Consider the following 23,605-nt stretch of genomic DNA (forward strand, 5'->3'; position numbering starts at 1 on the left):
TCCAGCTCTGGATTCAGCTTCCTGCCAATACAGTCCCTGGGAGGCAGCAGTGATGACTCAAGTAATTGGGTTCCTGCCACCCCAGCTTCCAGCTTTGGCCTGGACCAGTCTCAGCTATTGCAGGCATTTGGGGAGAGAACTAGCAGATGTTCATTTTCTCTCTCTTTCTGTATCTCTGCCTCATAAATAAATTAATGCCTTTTTAAAGTAACAGAGTTTTTGTTTTTTGGGGGTATCTTTTGTTTTTGCCAGTCATTTGAAAGACAGGAGTAAGAAGTGAATTTTGTAAGTGAGATAGCAGAATTAGAAGAATAAAATTTTCCCAAGTTTTTATTTTATAAACACATGCTACAGCTACAGTAGATTCTATAAATCTCACAGAAAAATTAATATTTGACTTTATGATACTTTATGAGATGACATATGTATGAGTGACAAGGTTGTGGATATGAGATCATTTGATCCCAATTTTCCAACTGAAGTTTATTTCCAGAGACAAGGTCCTGCATTTTGCACATTGCTGTTTGTGTTGACATTGGATTATAATTCTGAGCTACAGTAGCCTCAAGAGCTTTTATTAAAATAAGTATATTCCATACTCTTGCATTTTATAATGATGTACATTTTTGTAATTTATCAACAGTATTATCTTTTTAATGGAGTACTAATAGATTCATATGACATTCTAAGAGCTGTATACAATGAATGGTTCAGGCATAAGAATTCTGAAAAACTTTAAGCTCAAATTTGTTGATTCTAGAAGAAATATTTTTGGAGGTGAAATTTTTTATACCATGTATGAGGCCAATTGGGAATAAGTATATCCCATAAGAAAAACATTACTTGAATTAATACTAAATTATATTGAAAATGTTGACATTTATAATCAGCAATTTAAATTTTATGAACTACCTTTCAAATTACATTTCTTTAAGGATTTCAAAAGAAAATTATTCTCTGTATCTTATGGCACCATACTACCTGTTACCTCTTTTATCTTATGGTAAATTATGTTATTAGTTATAATCACTGCTTTTTATTTCATATAAAATATTCAGACATCTTTTTAAAGTATGTTTCTATTCCTTAGATGTTGGAGGATCATTTTTCACATTTTGGCAGACCATGGCAAGAAAATGTATTAAGTGTACAATCGACTTCTCCATTAAAAAGCACACCCTAGAGTGGGAATTAGGCCTACCTGGGTTCAGTACTTGGCTCTGCTTCCAATCCAGCTTCCTACTAATGCAGACCTAAGAGGCAGTTGTTAATGGCAGAAGTACTTGGATTTCTGTCACCCACTTGGGAGACCTGAATTGAATTCCTGGCTCCCAGCTTCAGCCTAGTCCAGTCCTGGCCATTGGAGGATGAACCAGCAGATGAGATTTCTCTCTCTCTCTCTCTCTCTCTCTCTCTCTCTCTCTGCCTCCTCTCCCTCAAATAAATACATTCAAGTATTTTTTTAAAAATAGCACACCATGATAAGTACACCTAAGATTGCAATGACCATATACATCATCAGATACTAGCCACATCCATGTGTTTATGCATCTGTCTGTCTACTTCCAAGCTACAGTGGTAAAGGTTAGTTGCAACAGAACATCTGCAGCCTGCCAAGTGCAAAGTATTTACTGTCCGGTCCTTTACAGAAAATGTTTGCTGACTCTTGATCTAGAAACTGATTTTAATGGGGGTCTTAGAATTTGTTGAAATTTCTTTCCTAAATTCTCTTTTGTAGATATTTTATCTCCCTGATGTGCACCTCTTTTTTATTCTTAAGAATATATTTTAATGTTGACTCTATTTCCTGCATCAAAATATATTACCCTTGCAAAAGAAGTCCTGTTTCTGAAACCTTTCAATGAAACAAAGATAAGTTAGAAGTACAGTGAGATTTATATTTGCATCTCTTGATTTGATAGGAGTGCTGCAAGCTAGGAGAATATTGTTTGCTTCTTAGGCTGCTTTATTTAAGGGGATTCACTTAACATGGTCCCTGTGGGCTTTGCAATCAACATTCCATTGAAATTGAGCAGAGAATAGAATTAAATTAAAGTTAGCTCTCTATCAGTATGTTTTAGAATTAGGTAATGGCAAGAAGAGAATAACTTGAAAATAAAAACATTGGGAAATAAAATAAAATAAAATAAAAACATTGTAGCTCAGAACCTAGACTTTGTGAAAAACCAGTTTTCAGGGAATATTCACAAAATCACATATACTCTCCATCCATTTATATGTATTGAATTAAAAATTTGGCCCATGTATGACAAAAACTCAGATTTTCTCCTGTAAGTTCCAATAATACTAATACCCAAATATGATGATAAAGGAATTTATATTATCAAATATATTTTGCATTAATATTATAAAGAGGATAAATTCCTAACTCCTGTATATAGAATGAAAAATCTCACTTATTTTTCTACAGTTGTCAATTTTTCTGCATGTGTGCTACAAAGACATTACATCTCTATGTTTGCTTGATCCTTATATAATGTCCCCCACCTTATGTTAGAGATGAGGAAACAGGCTCAGAAAAGATTTAAGGGCACACAGTTCCAGTCAAATGGCAGGAATACATGTTTCTGAGGGCTACTGAACATCTAAGTGATGGTAGTTAATAGTATTTTGTATGTTTCAAAGGTGCCAAAAGAGTAAGTTTCAAATCTGTCACCAAAAACAATGGTAAGTTTTTGAGATGCTGGCTATGCTAATTTACTTAATTTAATCATGCTGCCTTACATACACTATAAACCCTGTAAATATATAGAAATATAATTTGGCAATATACAATCAAAAAGCTTTTAAAAAAAGAAAAGAAAAAGAATTTGCCAGAGGTCATACACCTATTTGATGCCCAAACCAGAATTTGTACTCAGTGTTGAGTTCAGAACCTCACTTTTAATCGTGGAGTCCCTGCAGTCTTGTAAGATAAACTGGGGCATAGGTCACTAACCCTGCTGGGTGAGAGGAGACAGTGAGATTTCCCAGACTTCAGGCTTGAGTTGCATTGGGTTTACTCATGGGTATCCCAGGCATGTGTTCAAAGGCAGAGTCATGAAGGTGCACGGCAGATTCAGGGAAGGGCAAGCCATTGGCTGTTGATGAGAGCAGGCTGTAGAAGATGGGCTGTGGGGGTGGCAAGGAGCCTCATCCTATCCTTCAGGAAGGCAGTAGTTTCCAAATGGTAAGAATCACCTGGGCTCACCTCTTTACAGTGAGAATTGCTGTGCCCGATTGCAAGAGCCTCTTCAGTTACATGCAATATGTGCATTTTAACTGTCATCCTGTGTGACTCCAATGTAGGAGAGCGTTTGGCTTACCAGTTAGAACACCACTTGCATCCCATATTGGAGTGCCTGGGTTTGAATTCCAGCTCCCGCTCCTGATTCCAGCTTCCTGCTAACACAGACTCTGGGTGGTAGCAGGTGATGGCTCAAGTGCTTGGAACCCTGCCACCCACATGTGAGACCTGGATTGAGTTTCTGGCTTCTGACATCAGCTGGGCCTAGTCCTGTCTGTTGTGGTTATCTGGGGAGTGAACTAGCAGTTGCTGGCTCTCTCAGTTTCTGTCTGTCTGTCTCTCTCGCTCTCTCTTCCCCTCATCTCCCTTTTAAAAGAAAAAACAAAGTGTTAAGAAATCAATATGCTGGAGCGTGACATGGTGAATCTTACTATGTTTTTTTACAAAAACAAAGCTGCAGCTCAGGGAACAGGAAGGTGTTTCCAAAAGTGATTCAGGGTTTATTTAGAATCCAGAAGAAATATCAAGATGGTTTTTTTTAATGATATAAGACGCATGCCTTTGCTCTTGCTTATAAGTGCTTTAAAAAAATTACTTATTTTCATCTACTTGAAAAGCAGAGAGAGAACGAGAGAATCCTCCATCCAAATACCTACAACAGTTTCCAAATACCCACAACAACCAGGGTTGGGCCGGGTCAAAGAAAGCAGGGGCCCAGGCGCTTCAGCCATTGGCCTCTGAGGATGCATTAACAGGAAACTGGATTGGAACTGGAGTGCCAAGGACTCAAACCAGCACTCTGATTGTGGAATATTTGCACTTCAAGTGGTGGTTTAACCCCATTGTACCGTAACTCCTACCCTAGCTTGTGAATATTTTTGGTTGCTATTTAGAATACTGCTTTATAAAAATCGCTGAAAAGTCAGGGTCCAGTTTTACTTATTTTTTAAGGCGCCGTAAGCTATAAAATGTGTGAGCTTTTTAAGCCAAATTTTATTTGCTTTGCCATCCTCAGTCTTTACTGCCCAAACCTTTAATAAATGGCAGATAAATTAATAGAGAATCAGTTTTGAATAAATACATGAACGAACTGCTTATTTGGCTTGCATATTATTAGCAGATGCTGATTTTACACATTGTAACTGAGGACTTATTTAATAAATCAAGCAAACTGCAGTGTTTCAGTACTCTTCCTTAGAATTAATTCAGCAATTAAAAGGACTAATTTTTGTAAGATGAAATCTAAGTCAACATGTAAGTTTAAGATTTAGTATTGTCATAATATAATGTAAAAGAAATTCCCCTGGCTTTGGATGTGTCAGGCATGGAGTTAATGTAAATGAACCACATTTTTTAAATTTTCTGTTCCATTTTATTGTGGTCAGATTTCTCCTCCAAAAATAATTTTTTTTAGAAAATCTGTAATTTTCCATATTCCAAAAGAGAATGTCAGTACACTCTTCAGTATTGGAAGAGACTTGAAAGCAAGAAGGAAGAGGAGGAGACTGTTGTCTAACAGATCTGCAAGTAAATAGATGTCACACGTCAGCGTGTCTTCGGGTAACCAGGGATGGCTTGAACCAATTGGGGATTTCAGACTTAGGATGCCAAATCACACACTGATGTTTATTCCACACTTAAGCTTGTTGAACACAGATGGTAGGCATAAAATAGCTGAGCATCAGTGGATCGTGTCCGGAGAGAATGATGGATGTGGTCTTTTGTGTTGACAGTGGAGTTGTTTTCACATTCCACTTGAATTGGATTATGCTCATTCATGCCATGGTACATAATCTCTGGCTAGGAGTTTTAGCAAAAGCCGTCCTGTGGACACATTGCAAAGCAAGTCGGGGGGAAACGTTTACAAAGCAAAACTGTAAGCACTGTAAGAACTCAAAGACAAAAGTTGGACAGCTTTCATTTATTTTTTTATTTTTTTTTTATTTTTATTTTATTTATTTTTTTTTTTTGACAGGCAGAGTGGACAGTGAGAGAGAGAGACAGAGAGAAAGGTCTTCCTTTGCCGTTGGTTCACCCTCCAATGGCCGCCGCGGCCAGCGCGCTGCGGCCGGCGCACCGCGCTGATCCGATGGCAGGAGCCAGGAGCCAGGTGCTTTTCCTGGTCTCCCATGGGGTGCAGGGCCCAAGCACCTGGGCCATCCTCCACTGCACTCCCTGGCCACAGCAGAGGGCTGGCCTGGAAGAGGGGCAACCGGGGCTTTCATTTATTTTTAAAAATATATATTTAGATTGCTATATATTAATATGGGTTATTAGATATAAATATATATTTAGATATTAAAGGGTCAATATGAATTGATAATTTTAATAAACTGGCTAAAATATTTTGGATTTCTTTTTTAAAATGTTTATGTATTTTTATGTATTTGAAAGGTGTGTGTGTGTGAGAGAGAGAGAGAGAGAGGGAAAGAGATCTCCCATCCACTGGTTCATTCTCCAAATGCCAGCTACAGCTAGACTGAATCAAGCTAAAGCCAGGAGCCTGAAACTCAATACACATCACCCACATATGTGACAAGTCCCAAGAACTATAGCCATTGTAGGGTATGCATTAACAGGAAGCTGGAATGGAGACTCAAACCTAAGTATTCCAATATGGGGTGGGAGCATCTTGAAACAGCCTCTTAATTGATGTGCCAAGTGCCATATTTTGAATTTCTAATACAGAAAATATATCCATATTTGTCAAATATACTAACTAGGATCAATATAAGACTCCAACCTAAACTTTAAAATGTTCCCAATCAAGTTTGGTGAATGAAACAGCACATAAGATTATTTTTAAGATTTTATTTATTTATTTGAGAGGTAGAGCTACAGACAGACAGAGGGAGAGGCAGAGAGAAAGGTCTTCCATCAACTGGTTCACTCCTCAAATGGCCACAGTGGCCGAGACTGGGCCAGCCGAAGCTAGGAGCCAGGAGCTTTTCCCAGGTCTCCCACAGGGGTGCAGGGGTCCAAGAAGTTGGGCCCTCCTCCACTGCTTTCCCAGACTATAAGCAGAGAGCTGCATAAAAGGAGCTGCCTGGAAACAAACCAGCACCCATGTGGGATGCTGGCACTGCAGGTGGAGGCTCAGCCTACTACGCTGCAGCACCGGCCCCACACATGAAATTTATTGGAAGAAGAAACATTAAATAGTGATGTAAGACAGCAGCTTTGAAACTTTATCAAAAGATGCTCTGCATAGTAGTTTCTGGGCCTTAAAAATGGAGGGGCTGTGTCAGGGTAGGAATGGAAAATTACTGCAGTCAAGGAAGAGTATGAATGGACAAAACCTTAGGAGCCTGGTGCTTGTTAAATCACCTTTCAGATGTGACCTAATCACCATGGCATTGGGCGTCCCCAAGGACACACTCAGGTTCCCTGGTTGGCTGGAAGGACTCACAGAACTCAGAAAAGCTGTTGTGCTCAAGGCTGCCGTTTATCACAGGAAAAGAAGATGCAGTCAAGTGAGCTACAGGAAAAGGCACGGAGGGCAGAAGCCAGGAGGGCCAGGCGCAAGCTTCCAGGTGCCGCCTCCCTGCAGAACCCTACATGTGGTGCCCCCTCCAGGCGACATCGCCAACCAGGCTGGCTCCCAGGCCTGCTGTCCAGGGTTGATCTGGAGGGGCAGTCACGAGGGGTTGGACCTTCCCGTGAGAGTGACCTTACCCCCAGACGTGACCTCCCAGAGGTCACGCCCGTACGGCGTGGCCCAGGGCCCCAGGTGAATAAAATCAGACATTCACCATCAATCACAATGTCAACACAAATTGCCTCGCATTGAGTAAGACGCAATATGCTCCTCCATCAGGCCGAGCGTTCCAAGGTTTCACCCAGGAGCTGGTCGAGAGCCGGAGTTTGAGCTCATTCCCCCCACCCCACCCCCAGAGGCAGGGAGGGAAAGGCTGTTTGTTTTTGAATGTGCAGGATTTGAAAACTTCAAAACTATTGAATTAATCATTTACATGGCCATAGAGAAAGAGTTTGAGTAGCTGTGGATCTTTAGATAAATAAATGTACTTATTTCTGAAATCTTGAAAAATGATACCTGCAAACAGTTTGTATCCGTTTATGTACTTTGGTGATGAGAAGCAGGAAAAAATGAGGCAGAAGAAAACCAGCTCCGTAGAATCTTGTTTGGCTTTTCCTTTGCACAGGGATCCGAGTGTTCTCTCCCAGGTAGTTGGCCTCAGCACAGTAATGTGTTGGCACATGTCGTGTTGAGTGACTGCCTAAGAAGTGACGACTCAGTAGCACTCCAAGTGTCTCACTGCTTCTCCCCAGACCTGTTCTGTGGAAGAAAACTGACGTTTGACTAAGCTGGAAATTTAAGAATCAGCACTAACCAATTTTTTCCTTTAATTTCTGTCCCCTCCCTGCATCCTGTGCTTTCTTTTTGCAACTGCAATGTGGTCTTTGAAGATGTTCCAGTGGATTTGACCGCCATCGGCAGGACTGGGTGGACAGTGGATGCCCAGAAGAGGTACACGTGCTTTATTATAACAAGCTTCTTGGGACCAAGTCGCCATGCACTGGTGCTCCACATTGATGAAAATGGTATCTAATTTAACAAAAAGAGCCAACAGTTACTGAACCCCTAATGTGTGCCAGATACTGGCCTTAACTATTTGGTATATATTATCCCAATTTATTTTCATATCCACCCTATGAGGAAGGCTCTGCTGTTACCCTCACGTCACCAAGACCAGATGGAGTTTGGGTGCTCAGAGAGTGAGGTATATGACTAGAGAAAGCAAGAATCAAGGGTAGTTCTCTTAAACATGGGCAGCTTTTCTAAGGGCGAGGAAACCATTATAAGAACTGAGGTAGAGGAGGAAAGACTGATTAAGAGCTGATGTATTACAATAAGGGAGGAGACATGCTACAACATGTCATAGAGAGAAGTGATACCAGGCTGGCGCCGCGGCTCACTAGGCTAATCCTCTGCCTTGTGGCGTCAGCACACCAGGTTCTAGTCCCAGTCGGGGCACTGGATTCTGTCCCGGTTGCCCCTCTTCCAGGCCAGCTCTCTGCTGTGGCCAGGGAGTGCAGTGGAGGATGGCCCAAGTACTTGGGCTGTGCACCCCATGGGAGACCAGGAGAAGTACCTGGCTCCCGCCATCGATCAGCGCGGTGCGCCGGCCGCAGTGTGCCAGCCGTGGTGGCCATTGGAGGGTGAACCAACGGCAAAGGAAGACCTTTCTCTCTGTCTCTCTCTCTCTCTCACTGTCCACTCTGCCTGTCAAAAAAAAGAAATAAAGAAGTGATACCACATTAACTCTGAGACAGACGTGATAGGGACAGTGATGCAATGCAGTGGTCCAAGCTGTTTGTATACACACAGTTGCAGAAACAATTCTAAATGGTTTACAATTCTTGCAGTGAACTGAATTTACGTAGTCATCTCAGGGTCACATAAAAGTATATATAGGATATAGGGTTCATAAAAGTATAATTAACCATTACACAAGTTTTCTCATTCAGTGAGACAATTCACTGTAGTGCTGTATTAAAAACTGTTAGGAGGTACCAGAAGCTTTTTTTTTTTTTTTTTTTTTTTTTGTGGTCTAGGAGAGCTTTCTTACAAAGACTTAGAGAGGGACCAGTGCTGTGTAGCAAGTAAAGCTGCCTCCTACAGTGCCAGCATACCATTTAGGCACTGGTTTAAGTCCTGGCTGCTCCAGTTCTGATCCAGCTCTCTGCTATGACCTGGGAAAGCAGTAGACGATGCCCCAAGTCCTTGGGCCTCTGCACCCACATGGGAGACCTGGAAGAAGTTCCAGGCTCCTGGCTTTGAATCAGCCCAGCTCCCACCATTGCAGCCACTTGGGAAGTAAACCAGTGATTGGAAAACTTCTCTCTCACACTCTGCCTCTGTAACTCTACCTTTCAAATAAATAAAAAAAATCTTTAAAAAAAAAGATCTGGAGAAACATTTCTTCATGAACATTCTTGAGCTTTCAGTGTAATATTACCAGGGCAACTTTAATCAACATTTTCATGTTCATTGGGGAATTACAATGCCAATCCTAATTTGTCTATTTCAGTTCACTTATCTGAAAACATAATTCAAAAATAAAATGTATTGCTAGAGCTCTAGTTGGTTTTCCAGTCACTGTTTCTGTCACATCACCATAGTTACCTAAGGAAGAAATGTTGACAATGAGAGCTTATGTTTGTGTAAAGGTGGAGGATGTAACTCAGATGATTTTAATTTCCTGGCTCCAATGCAGGCTCACCAGTACTATAAGCTCTCCTAAGTCTACTTGTAGAGAAGTCACCTCTCTTTTCACTAAACCATTAAATGTAATGTACAAAGGTGAACGAAAATCATCTCCTCCCAAGGAGCTCTAGTGCATTTTGTAATATTCACTATTTCCTTTTTGTTCTGTAATTAAATTATCAACATTACCTAACTAGCTTTTTTGAGTATTGATTCTACCCTTTCTTTATAGGTAAGTAAGCTAATTCACCAACTCCAGTCTACTTTTGTTACTTTTTACTAGAGTTAACTTTTCCTTCTGACCTTGTAGATGAGTTTTTTAGCTGTGAGTCCTAATATGAACACCTATCACATATGGGTACTGGTTACAAATTTGGGCCTGAGTCTGGCGACAGAGACCACCACACGCAAACAGATTACCCAAAGAGGACTTGTTACTTCCTTTTAGGCAGTGAGGAACAGCAGAAGCCTAGGGGGTCACTGGTTCAGGAAGCGACCACAAGGTTCAGGAATGTACCCGGGCCAGATGGAGTCTCATCTGCAGGAGCCCCTCTGGTACTGTGTAACATGGATCTCAAAAAGCCTGCCTGGCTTTTACACCCTGGGGTCTCTGGACTTGCTAGGGTTCAGTACTGAAGGATCTCCTGTTTCTTAGGGGTTGCTGGGACGGAGCTGACCCCCGCCCCATCTCAAGATGCTGCATTCTAGGACATTGTGCAGTTAGTGTCCAGAACTTTGGTGGGGGGGGAGAACTGGGTCTGTTCAAGGCCACTTGGACGACTGTCCTGCAGTGGTCTAAGCCGTGATCCTTGAAAGTGTGAGACATGTGTCCAGCAGGGTGCTCAGACCACTGTGCCCACCAGGGTCAGTGAACTGCCCTGGGAGAACAAGAGCAAAGAGCGTAGCTGCAAGTGGGTAATCCTGTCAAAGGAAGCTGATGTTCATGGGACAAGAAGAGACACGGTGAGGGATGAGAATGGGGAGATGGTCCAGGTCCTAACTGTGCCAAGTTGAAGGTGAGGAAGAGCAATTTGAATGGTTTCAATTAAATGTGTAATATCCAGATAAATAGGTTTTTGGAAAAATCACCCTGGCTGTGAGTGAATAATGAATTCTGAGGCAGCTACATAAGAAATAGAAAGTAGGAAACAAAACTGTCATTATTTAAAGATGATATTATTAAGTAGAGAGCCAACAGTATCTTCAGGCATTTAATTATCTGTGGGCCAGAGATGCTGGTGATCTGGGCTAGATCAGCGGTAACAGGGTGGGCGTCATGGTGATGGTGGTGGTAGTAGAATAATCAATATTTGGTGGAATAGAAATGAGAACTGTGGAAGTCAAAATTTTTTGCTTTTTTTTACATTTTCCTCCTTTTTATATTCTTTTAAAATATCTTTTTGACATTTTTAGAACATTAATGTGGCTCTAAAGCATAATATAAAAATGAATCCATGACTGTGCTCCACAATTTAAGAACAAGAATTGTCAGTGACTGTGAAGCTGGCTGGTTTATTGTGTGCTCATAATATCCCAGGTGCTTTGAGGTAATGTGATGCAACAGTTTAAAAAATTTAAAAAAAAAAATGAAAAAAAAACAAGCCAAATACCACCAACCCTTGCCTTCCTGACACATAAATCCATACAGTCATATTTTGTCACCCAACTGTTTTTACCACCAAACGTTGCCTTTCTGACACTTAAATCCATACAGTCACATTTTGTCACCCAACTGTTTTTTTCCTAAAAGTGGAATTATTGAATGTGAGTTAGGTAAATGTTCATCTTTGAAAAATAACACCAAATTTATAGTTCAGTGATGCAACTCTTGTGGGCTCCTATTATTTCATACTCCAGACCACCCTGGTACTATCAGATTTTTTTCATTTCTGCAAATCCGACTGGCTTGAAATAGTTCTTATTGTGAATGGCATTTGCACTTTTCCGATCATTAATGACATCAGGCACATTTGTATACACTTGTTGGCTTCTGGGTTTTTTCTTGTGTCTTTTTTCTGTGTCATATCTTGCTCTCATTTTTCTATTGAATGGTAATCCTTTTCTTTTAATTCTGAATAATATGTATCTGTTGATCAGAAGTATTAATTAAATATCTGAAGATATTGTTGGTTCTCTATTTAATAATATCATTTTTAAATAATGAGTCTTGTTTCCTACTTTCTATTTCTTTTTGTCTTTTATTTACTTTGTTGTTTTATTGCTCAACTCATTTCCTCAAGTTATATATTTTCTATGAGATTTAGGTTTTTTTCATGTTCTCCATGATTTTAATTAACATTTCTTCTCAGTTGAATTTTTTAAATTATCAACCTTTTAGTGGCTAGTTTTATTTGTGTATATGTTTTTTAAGAAGATTTATTTATTTATTTTATTTGTAAGGCAGAGAGAGAGAGAGAGAGGCCTTCCTTCTACTGGTTCACTCTCCAAGGCTGGGCCAGGCTGAAGCCAGGAGCCAGGAGCTTCTTCCAGATCTCCTATATAGGTAGTGGGGCCCAAGTGCCTGAGCAATCTTCTACTGTTTCCCAGGCACATTAGTAGGGAGCTGGATTGAAAGTGGAACAGCCTAGACTCAAACCAGTGCCCATATCAGTTACTGGTGCTGCAGGTGGTAACTTAACCTACTACATCACAGTACTGATCCCAATCAATAAATGTTAGTAACATCTTTATTGGGGTTACTTGAATTATGAATTATGTCACATTTCCAAATTATTGGGACCTCTTGATTTTTTATTGACTTCTTTGAAATTGATTGGACATTTATCATAAACTAGTACATAGGCAATTTATACATATGGTTTATGTGTGTTTCCTCATTGGTTGTCTAGCATGATCAATGTGCTTACATTGTGAAGTCTTTGAAGATATAATTGGCCTTTTCATCTTTTCCTTATATTTTTGTATCATATATTTTCTTATTTGTCTGTGCTGCATTCCAGAGAATTTCTTCTGCTACATTTGCCAATGTACTCTCCCATCTTCATGATTGATCTCATAATCTGTCTGGAGGTCCTACTTTGAACACATAGGTTTAATTTTACAGTTTGTTAAAACTGCCTGGTTATTTTTATCATCTCATGTTACCAGTTCATTTTTAAATTTTATATTTTCATTGGTTTAAATATTCCATATATTTTTTAAAAGATTTATTTATGTATTTGAAAGTCAGAGTTACACAGAGAGAGGAGAGGCAGAGAGAGAGAGAGAGAGAGAGAGAGAGAGAGAGAGAACAAAAGAGAGAGGTCTTCCATCCACTGGTTCACTCCCTGGTTGGCTGCGTTGGCCGGAGCTGGGCCGATCCAAAGCCAGGAGCCAGGAGCTTCTTCCAGGTCTTCCACATGGGGGGCAGGGGCCCTAGGACTTGGGCCATTTTTTTCTGCTTTCCCAGGCCATAGCAGAGAGCTAGATCAGAAGTGGAGCAGCCAGGACTCGAACCGGTGCCCATATGGGATGCCAGCGCTATAGGCGGCAGTTTTACCCACTATGCCACAGTGCCAGCCCCTCCATATATATTTTTTCTGTATTCCATATTAGATGATTCCAATAGCTAAAGTTCTGATGAACTGAATATCTTTGCCAGACTGCTCTTTTTCTTTCTATGTTTTTTCCTGTCTTTTATTTGAAAGTGCATGGTAGTTTCCTCTCATTCCATGAGAATCCATAGGACCTAACGAGATGGCACTTTGTGCTGACAAGGATTTAATGATAGAACCATCGAAGTTGTAGGGGCTGTGTGCTGACAAGGATTTAATGATGGAACTATCGAAGTAGTAGGGGCTGCTTTTAGGAATCTCTCCTGATATGAGAAGGAGAGGTTTAGATGGAGTTGCCATATCTACTACTGACACAAGACTCTATTTCCTTAGAACAATATTTGATTTTGTTTTTTTTTTCAATCTCCCAAGACAAACCTTGCATTTTTACTTAATGTTTGAAGGGTCTTGTGGACAGTGCATGTTAAGAAAAACTAAGTGTAGATTCCAAAATTTTGCAAAATTGGCCAGCATTGTGGCACAATGGGTTAAGCTACTGCCTGCAATGCCAACATCCCATATGGGAATGGTGGTTCAAGTCTTGGCCACTTGCTTCCAATACAGTTCCTTGCTAATATGTCTGGGAAATCAGAAGAAGATAGTCCAAATGCTTAATCCCCTGTCACCCATGTGGGAGACTCAAATGGAATTCTATATACCTGGTTTTCACTTGGCCCAGCCTCAGATGTTGCAGCCATTTGGAGAGATTCAGTGCATGGAAGATCTCTCTTTCTGTCTTTCTCCCAACCCACCCTCCACTCCCTGCTACAACTCTGCCTTTCAAATAAATAAACTTTACTTTTAAAAATTTTACCAAAATATGAAGATACTTCAAAAAATAATGGAAAATATAATTAAATGAGTTTGTTTCTGTGCAACAAGTTTTGAAATCCATGCGTAGTTTTCTTGCAATACACATTTTTCATGAATTTTTGATGAAATCTCATCTATTTGTTCATGAGTTCTTTCTTTCTATCTTTCTTCTCTCTTCCATAGGGGAGACAATGGAAAGATACCCTTAGAGATTTTCTTTATTTCCTGAAAGTTCTAATAATGCTCTAAAATTTTATGTTTTATCCAGAATCTACTTGTTTTGTAACAGCAAGATTGTTTATAGTTTCATTCCACCTTACTGCCATAAACAGAGTCCAAGGTTTCACCTTTCATTTTAGGGTGGTTGATAGTACTGCTCATTGAGATTAGAGATACAGGGGAGAATGATGAATGGCAAGTTCCACTGTAGACTTCTTGAGTCTGAGTTACTTGTGGCATCTACATGTGTATGTCTAGTCAACAGATGAATATTTGGTCTTGAAATTCTAGAGTTATAGATTGATGAATAACCAGCATAAAGAGGTTACTTGAGGGATGGGCATTTGTCCTGTATCAGCTCCCAGCTTTTGCCCAACTCTGTCCCAACTGTTGTGGCCATTTGAAGAGTAAACAGCAAATTGGAGTCTCTGTCTGTCTCTTTCTCTCTTCTTTCCTTCCTTCTTCCTTCCCTTTCTCTGAAAAAAGTAAATATATTTTTAAAAAATAAATTGATTAAAATCACGAGTGTTGAAGAGATTGTTAATGGGAATGCATAGAGTGAAACAACAGATCAAGAAGGATCTGTAAGATTCACCAACACGTAAGGGACAGACAAAATTAAAAAGACATAGAGAAGTTCTTGGGGAGGTATCCAAAAATTGATGAGAGTGTTCTGACTTCTGTATCCAAAGTTGATTTAATATTACTAGTGCAAACACCATGGAAGATGTATTACCTTGGGAGATATGTAGAAACACTGGAATGAGAAACTGCAACTAAGCTGAAGTGGGCAAGAAAAGGGCTGCCACAGGTAGAGTAGCTGAGGAGTCTGAGAAGTACGACTTTGTGTGGAGGGGAAAGTAGGGTAGAATCCAGATGCATTATGGAGAAGAGAGAGGACTGAGTTCGTGCAGTAAGATTGCACATTCTTGATATGTTTATGTGCTGATAGCAAGTTAGCAGAGAATTAGAGAAGACAAATGTTGAGGAGGAAAAAAATGTTGTGATCCAATGAGCAAGTTCATGATACCCAAGAAGGCAGGCTGAGCTGGGCACAGGCTGAGAGAAGAGCCAACAAGAACAGGCCCTATGCATGGCAACAGGAGGGATGAATGGGTTAACACAGAGTCAAGTAAGTATGCTGATTCATAAGGAAATTCGGGGAATTGTTGTTTGACATCTCTATCAGGGAAATAAAAGGCTAGCTCCTGGAGTACAATTGGGAGAATCATCATGGGGTTCAAGTCGAGTGGAGAGAGTTTGAAATAGAAACTGAGGCTAAAGGAAGAGGTGATTAGCAAACCAGGGCAGCATTGCCAAGCAATGTGTGCAGTCCTGCGAGGGTGCAGGAGATCACTTTGTGGAGCTCCCAGTCGGGGCTGTGTGATCTTTCTGCAGCTGTGCTGGGCTTCAGAGCAAACATGAAAAAGGCAGATATTTCACAATATTCACTATTAAGGATGTTCTAAATGTTGTAGAAAACAAAACACAAAATAGAGCAAGAGACTTAAAGTTATTGAAAAGAGATTGGAGTGATGGAGAAAAAGAAAACTAAAGGAAGAAAACCATTGTTCTTGGGTTTTCTCTGTGTGTGTGTGTGTGTGTGTGTGTGTGTGTGTGTGTGGGCGTTTACTCTAACAGTTAGGATACCTCTTAGAATGCCCACATTCCATGGTAGAGTGCTTGGGTTCAAGTCCCAGTTCCACTGCCAATTCCATCTTCCTACTAATACACCCTCAGAGGCAGTAGGTGATGGCTCAGGTGTTTGGTCTCTGCCACCCACATGGCAGACCTGGATTGAAAACCCAGCTCCCAGCTCCCAGCTCCCAGCTCCTAGCTCCAGCCTGGTCCAGCCCTGGCTGTTGCAGCTGTTTGCGGAATGAGCCACCAGATGGGAGCTCTCTCTCTTTTTTTTCTCTCTGTCTCTCCACCTCTCCTATCAATAAAAATAAATAAATATTTTTAACTAAAAAATAATAAAAACATACTGTGGTTACTCAGTTGGTTTCGTTTTTGCTTCTCTTTCTAGTCAAAAGAGAAGATGTGTGAGAACTCGGGGCCAGTGGAAAGTTCTTCCCAAGCCACCACGACCGTCAGATCGACCACCACACAGTTCAGGGTCTTGACCACCACCAGAAGAGCAGCCACATCCCAGCTGCCCACCAGCCTGCCCACAGAAGGTGCCCCAGGCATAGCTGACTTTTTTCCTGCAGGAGAGAAGCATCTTGTACTGATGGGCCCTGGGGTAGCTTTGTAGATGGACAGTCACTCTTCAACAAACGGGATTTCTAAGTGGTTTCCAAAAAGGAAAAGCACCAGATTATTATAGACTAAAAATCTGTGATGGAATTAGTTTACTTTGCTGTGCCTTTCAGTAAGATGGCTTTTACCAGTGGTGCTTAGCTTCTTGATCTCCCTAGAAAAGACACAGGCTTGATTTCTGGTGGAAAACTTAATGATCCCTGAACTCAACATCTCCACGTTAGAGCTCCACATTAGAAAGGCAAAATGCATATGCAATTTTCTGTTGATTTGGGATTCTAACCAGTAGACAATTCTGTGTATATCCACTTCTAGTATCTCCCTGAATATAGTCAATAGAATAGGTTGGTCTGTAATTTATACAGGGGCACTTATAGGTCTCAAAAACTGTCCCTGAAAAATATTTACACTTCTCGGGAAAGTAAAAAATACTAGAGAGTGTTAATTCAGGGGCACAGCTCATGGGGGAAAAAGGTCTCTTAGCCAACACTTGGTATTCTAAAGGGTATCACTAGGAGGTAAGCAAAAATAGATCAGTTGACCAAGAATCAGCTTTGAGGGAAAAAATAGTCTTGTTTATGGTCATAAGCCTTATTTTTGTTTGAATAAAAAATTAAATGTAAAACTTGGTTAACTGAAATTTAAATGAATCTTATAGGTGACTAGAATAAAGTGGAAGGCAGCTAAATGCATTTTACTGCTTTTCAAAGCAATATTATAATTAAAAGCAACATTGTAATAAGCAACAATCCTTATTATTTTGGATTGGTATATTGAAGCCTGTGAAAATATTGTCACAATTTAAACCCCACCCTTTAGAATGAAATATTCCCACTGGAATAAAAAAAAATTATCCTACAGTTTGTTCATTCAGGAGATCTTTTCATGTATGATTGCCATCCTATTTGCTACCAATGAATAAGCAATTTACTTTTGAATTTTAAATAGTAACTAATCCTGGCTATTCCTATTAATTTGTACTTTCTTGATCTTGACCTTAAAAACAAAAAAGTAAGCTTATAATTATAGTGTCTACCTAAAGTAAGCTATGATAGAAAATTAAAAATAGGTATGTTTTTGTAATTGTAACAGTTAGTGTTCCTCACAGAACTTAAGAGTCGTATAAGAATTTAGTGAAGTTGTGATCTTACAATCTCATGAGAAATTTTAGTGCTACATCATGTAAAGCTAGTTTCTGCTCTCAATGCACTAGAATGTCCTCAATAAATTGTCATAACCTAGCCATATAATAGGTGAAGCTGTTGGTAGAAAATTACTGGCCATGAGATTTATGCACCTTTAAAATCTTTTTCTGTTATAATAACTTTGAATTTCTCTTGCAGATGATACCAAGATAGCACTACATCTAAAAGACAATGGAGGTAGGAACTGACACTTTTATTAAAGTACTTAGATACTAATTTACTTCATTTATTTTAATATGAAAGATGACTTAAAGGCTTCCAAATATAGAATGAGGTTATATATCATTCTCTGTTGGTGTTTAACATGGGAAGAATGCAGAGTGTTGGCTTGCAAAGTAAAATGAAATCGTAATTCTTGTGTTTGTTTATAAAATTATGTGACATCGATTACTGATTGTGAAACTGAAAATTCATCCATGTATCTTGCAATTTGCTGTTGCCGGAATCCTTGTTTTAACTGTATGCATGATTATCATCTATATAGCTACAGATATGAGGTCCAGTCATATTAGGCACTAAGTTGACTGGTTGGTCCACCCTCCCTTTAATACATAAATAGAGCAATAAGTTTAGAAATACGTTGTCCTATTATCTGTACTATTTTTTATATGTTCTATGAAACAAAAGACAAAAATTAAATACATGGGGGACAAGCGTTTGGCAGAGCAGTTAAGGTGCTTCTTGGGATACTGCCTCCCATGTAGGAGTGCCTGGGTTCAAGTCCCAGCTCTGCTTCCAATCCAGCTTTCTGCTACTGCACACCTGGGGAGATAGCAGATGATGGCTCAAGTCCTTGGGTCCCTGTCACCCACATAGGAGGCCTGCATTGAACTTCAGGCATCTGACCATATCCTGGCCTAGCCCTGGATGTTGCAGGCAATTGGAGGTGAACCTGCAAACGGGAAGATTTCTGTCTCCCTCTCATTCAAATAAACAAAAAATTAAAGCTTTAAAAGAATGTCTTATTAGAAAATATTTAAATTTTTTCCAAGACAATTTAGAAATATCTATCCTAGTATTGGAAAACTTTAGGAGAAAGGTTCTACCCAAACCATACTATGGAAGCACTATGGTTTTGAAAATGATTCTTTTCCTGTTGTACTATATTGACTCTTGTGTGCTTCCATGGGGTGTGCTGGATCTTCATAAAAGAGATAAAAGTCTCAAGTATTGTTTATTCAACTCAGGGAGGGGGTCTCCACCGGCAGCATTTATTATGTAAATGTGGCACGTTGTGACACTACTGATCTAGGCATGGTTTTTCTTTTGTATCCCCAGATGATTTGTTCAGTCACAATCCAGTGTATACATTATTAAGGATGTTTTGCCTAAATAACTCAACCTAGGTTAAAGAATCAGTACTTTTTTGCACATGTACGCATGCGCACACACACACATTTATGCACACACACCTGAGGGGCTTCAAAATGCTATGGAAAATTGGTATCATGAAAAACTATGCATAGATTTCAGCTTTTATTTTTTTCTATTTTAATTCTACTTTAATTCTATTTTTGTACCAACTGTTTGAAGTACCCTCATTTATATTTAGATTGCTCATCAGTCCATCTGAAAGAGAAATTCCTGAGCCTCTTCATAAAAGATTATAGTTACATCAGTTGTGCATTGTCTTGCATCTGTACTGTAGTGTTTTATTTCACTCATCTCATATTGAATATTGTATCAGTGCAGAAAATGGTTAGCTTTTTAGGTGGCCACTTAAAAAATATACGTTAGCTATTCAAGCTTAGTACTTGAAGAGACCATAGCAATCCTGCAATTCAGGAGGTCCCAGTATTTTGTAAACATATGCCTTAATATTGGGGTCACCTCATTTTCAGAAAGGATTTGGGATCTGAGGGTTGGGATCTGAGGGTAATGGAATGAACGAGGCTCCCCAAGAAGCTTCTTTTATTTATTGGTACTGGTGCTATGGAGTAATGGGTAAAGCTGCCACCTGCAATGTCAGCATCCCATGTTGGTGCTAGTTCGAGTCCCAGCTGCTCTTCTTCCTATCCAGCTCCCTGTTAATGGCCTGGGAAAACCCACGTGGAAGACGTGGAAGAAGCTTTGACTCCTGTATTTGGCCTACCCAGCCCTGGGAGCCATCTGGATAGTGAACTAGCAGGTGGAAGACTTCCTCTCTCTCTCTCTCTCTCTCTCTCTCTCTCATCCTCTCTCTGACTCTCACTTTCAAACATCTGCTGGTCCATCCCCTAGATGGCCATGATGGTCAGGCCTGCACCAGACCAAAGCCAGGAACCAGGAGCTTTGTCTGGTTGTGCCATGTGGGAGGCATTAGCAGGGAGCTGGGCCAGAAGTGGAGCAGTCGGGAAACAAACTGGTGCCCATATGGGATGCCTGCATCACAGGCAGCAGCTCTGCTACACCACAATGCTCGTATGTTCTATTTTCTCTACCCTTTCTTGTTTCTTCTTCATCTCTTCTTTCTTCCTTTCCCTTTCTTCCTTTCTTTCTCTTCCTGCCTGCCTGCCTGCCTGCCTTCCTTTCTTCCCTCCCTCCCTCCCTCCTTCCTTCCTTCTTTCCTTCTTTCCTTCCCTCCCTCCCTTCCTTCCTTCCTTTTTTCCTTCTTCTTCTTTTGTATGCCTAAAATATTCTGTAGTGCTAACAGGAAAAAATGAAAGATTCCTATGATCAGGTGGATATAAATACTCTGAATGAAAGAAAATGAAAGTTTCTTTGCTGAAGGCTGGCCAAGCCTTTAATGTCCATGCATTCGCTAATTTGTGCTGAGTGCTTCCTGATTGCAAAGCACTGTTGCAGGCTTGGGGCTATCACTGTGAACAAGACTTAGATGAATTCCAGCTTTCAGAGAATATGCATTCAGAATATTTGAGATGGTTATAAAGATTTCATACCTGGCATCTCTCCACTATTTGATCATAAAACCTTTATACATGGACCTAATATTTTGCAGGATGGACTTTGATAGAGTCTTCTAGAATGTTACCAGTTATCCCAAAGAAAATCCTCAGTTTTGTTTAAAGCCTCAAACAACTATAAAACTTTGAAGATTTCTATAAAGTAGTGTATTTGAACTGCTTTATGGTGCTGAGAGATCAAATTAAGTAAATCCCAAGAGTTAAGTGTAGGATTTTTGGTATACTAGAAACTGTTGGATTTTTCAGATGACATTTAGATAATTGGTGTGCAGTAGGTATTCATCAGAATTTTAAAATGTCACCAAAGACTTAAACTCTTTACATTCCCAGGGTTGTTTATAAGGTACCTTTCCTAAAAACATTGAAGTGAGGTTAGAACACACCAGCCTGACCAACTCTAAGATAAATGTTTCTTCAAAAGAGGGCCTGAACAAATCACACATTACTTTTAAAAACATCCTTGTTAAGACGGCATTCTACCTAGCTATTTATATTCTGGAATGTGGAGATGCCAGAAGGATTGCCAGTAGAATTTTAACTTCATTAGTTAATTATGCATGTTGAAAAGGTAACTCAGAATTGTCATTCTCCTGCAACTTCATATTTTTTGCAAGATTGAGATAATAGAAAGTGTGCCTAATTTAAATGTTTTCTAACATTTTCAGAGAGTGGTTTTTTTAAAAAACATCAAGCTAATACATTTTTGTGCATTGCTGCAACAACAGTTGCAGACAAATTCACATTTCTTGATTTAATTGAAAGTTCTTGGGAGCATTTTAACGTAGAGGTCATAAGGTCCCTGGAAAAGCGGAAGGCATTCTTCAAAGGAGTCAATAGCTGGAAACCAATGACTTTGCCCTTCCATACGTTGTCTCTTTTTCTTTCTTCCTCTCTGAATTGAGTTGAGATCACCTCAACTCTGAGTTCTGTGGTTTAAGGTAGTTGAGTTTTGTAGTGGAATCCATAGCTGACATGATTATACATTCACTTTGCAGGAGACTTTCCTTCATCTTTGACATGAAAGCATTAAATACTTCTGAGCAGCTGGACACCAAAGTCACTCAACAGGGTTTCTCATGCAGAGGAGCCAGCCTAAGCTACAATCTGCTACGTCACTCTTAATGAATCTTCAGCTGTGCGTTGCACTTCCTGATGCATTTGGATTGAGTCTAGGTAGAACCTCTTAAAATTTCAGGCAAGAAGTTTGAAGAAGTTTTATTAGCCTTCAGGGTTGAGGAGCTTCTAAGCTCTCTAAATAATTTGGAGACAAGACCATAAATAAGTATAAACAACAGGAAGGATAGCTAAGGAAGGCCTCTTTAGTAAGGATTGACCATTGAAAATGGCTGAGTACAAAAACTCAGGAGATCCATCACAGAGACAACATGTGATCTCCAACTGAAATGTTGTTGACTGCATGTTTATAATGTTAACCTTAGCACATGATTCTAATCAAATAACATGCTTGTTCCTTGTTTGTGTGAGAAACAGAAGGGAGTGGGGGCAGGGGAGGAATATTTACTGAATATTTACAATCCTCCAAGCACTATCCTAAATTTGGTACATACTTTAACTCATTTAATTCATATGACACTCCTGAGATGCTGCGATTAATATTTCCATTTTATAGATGAGGAAAGAGAAGCACAAAAACATTAAGTACCTAGACAGTATAGGAGGCTGTGGATGGATCTATTTAGCCTTTAGTCCTCCACAAGTTCATGGCACTGTTAGATCTCTTACAGTCTAACTGCACCTGGGAAATGCCAGGGTGTGCTATTTCACTTAGACCTACTATCTTCTTTTTCTATAACAACTGCCTATACTTACAAGTATTTGAAAATGAAATTTTCTTTTCTCATGTAATTATACCTTTGCTTCTATTTTGTCCTTTCTATGAAAATCACAATGTGTTAATCCTCCTGTGTAATTAAGCAGTGTCAGAATTCTAAGCATATGGTCTCCGAACTACAGGGCTACCCTGTAGTTTATCTTCAAAACCTTATTCAAAGTTCTTTCTTGGTTTCTCTAGAAATTCAGATTTCCTTCCAGGAGTACCTAGGGGGTATTCTTTACATATGCAATCCTGTGGAAAATTTTTTATGCATTTGAAACATCTTCAGGTTTTCAAATCCTAACAATAGAAGAGTTACATTTTTTAAGGATGAGCCAGCTACATATTTGAGCAAGTATAACTATTAAATGCCATCTTTGACATTTGGTTAGGTAGCTTTCAGAAGGTACTCACAGCCTAATTAGAAATGTGATTGTCTTCAAGCTGCAAACTGTGTAAAGTTATACCCCGGTTGACAAGAGGTTTGCAAGTTGAATCAATGGCAGGGATTCCTAATTGAGAGTTAAAATTTTAAGCCAGATTCAACTTCAATTTAGCAAGTGTAATTGTGCCATTCTGCTACACTGCAGAAGTTAAAGTTTTTTCAAGCTCTAAGTTCCTCACTTGCTTTCATTATATAAAACTTGACCATTTGACTGAGATTTATCAAAGCACCAAAAATTATATTCTCTATTCTCTATGGATTCATTTGGAAGTTCTTTTAACAGAGTTGATTCTTTTGAAGAAATATATAAACGTATGTTTTTAATTGCTAATAATATTTAAAGATACCAGCATTCCAGACAAGCATGCTATAGATTGAAGGTGGTATTGTGTCTGTCATTTGTTACCATTCTAGGAATTTTACTAAATCTGCACTCATCAAGGCTGCATTTTTCAGTCAGAGGTTAGCGTCTCTATCAAGGCAATGCTAGAATTGCCACATTAAGCAATTTGCAGGATATGATTAAGTTAATTCACAAGTACATGTCTGTTAAGTAATTGATTTCAAAGAGCTAATATAAATATACTTCTAAATCCATATGGCATGGCTGGTCCAAATTCTAATTCTGTTGTATTCAGTTTCCTATTTCTGAACATACCGTAAGACTTTATTTCCAAAGAGAACATGTTAGAGCATTATTCTGACTTTTTCACTGAAGTATTTCTAAGGTTATATTTTTGCTATCTAGTCTATACTGACAGATCAAATGTTTAGTGTTTCATTTACCATTCAGTTGAATTATTTTTTCTACTTTCATACAAAAATCATCAAGGTAACATACCTTTCACTATTTTTTTCTAAACTTCTTTCTTTTGTGTTTTTTTTTTCATCCAC

At 39.4% G+C, this 23,605-nt stretch overlaps 1 protein-coding gene across 1 annotated transcript in view; it reads left to right on the forward strand.

Moving 5' to 3' along the window:
• PLXDC2 (plexin domain containing 2) overlaps positions 1-23,605 on the forward strand; it is a 466,948-nt gene that overhangs the window by 399,929 nt on the left and 43,414 nt on the right. The window contains exons 10-12 of the mRNA XM_051821437.2: positions 7,676-7,736; positions 16,092-16,242; positions 17,668-17,706. Of these exons, the coding sequence (XP_051677397.1) occupies positions 7,676-7,736; positions 16,092-16,242; positions 17,668-17,706 (251 nt within the window). The remainder of the gene's footprint in view (positions 1-7,675; positions 7,737-16,091; positions 16,243-17,667; positions 17,707-23,605) is intronic.

The sequence above is a fragment of the Oryctolagus cuniculus genome, chromosome 13, assembly GCF_964237555.1.
Source record: "Oryctolagus cuniculus chromosome 13, mOryCun1.1, whole genome shotgun sequence".
Taxonomy (NCBI): domain Eukaryota; kingdom Metazoa; phylum Chordata; class Mammalia; order Lagomorpha; family Leporidae; genus Oryctolagus; species Oryctolagus cuniculus.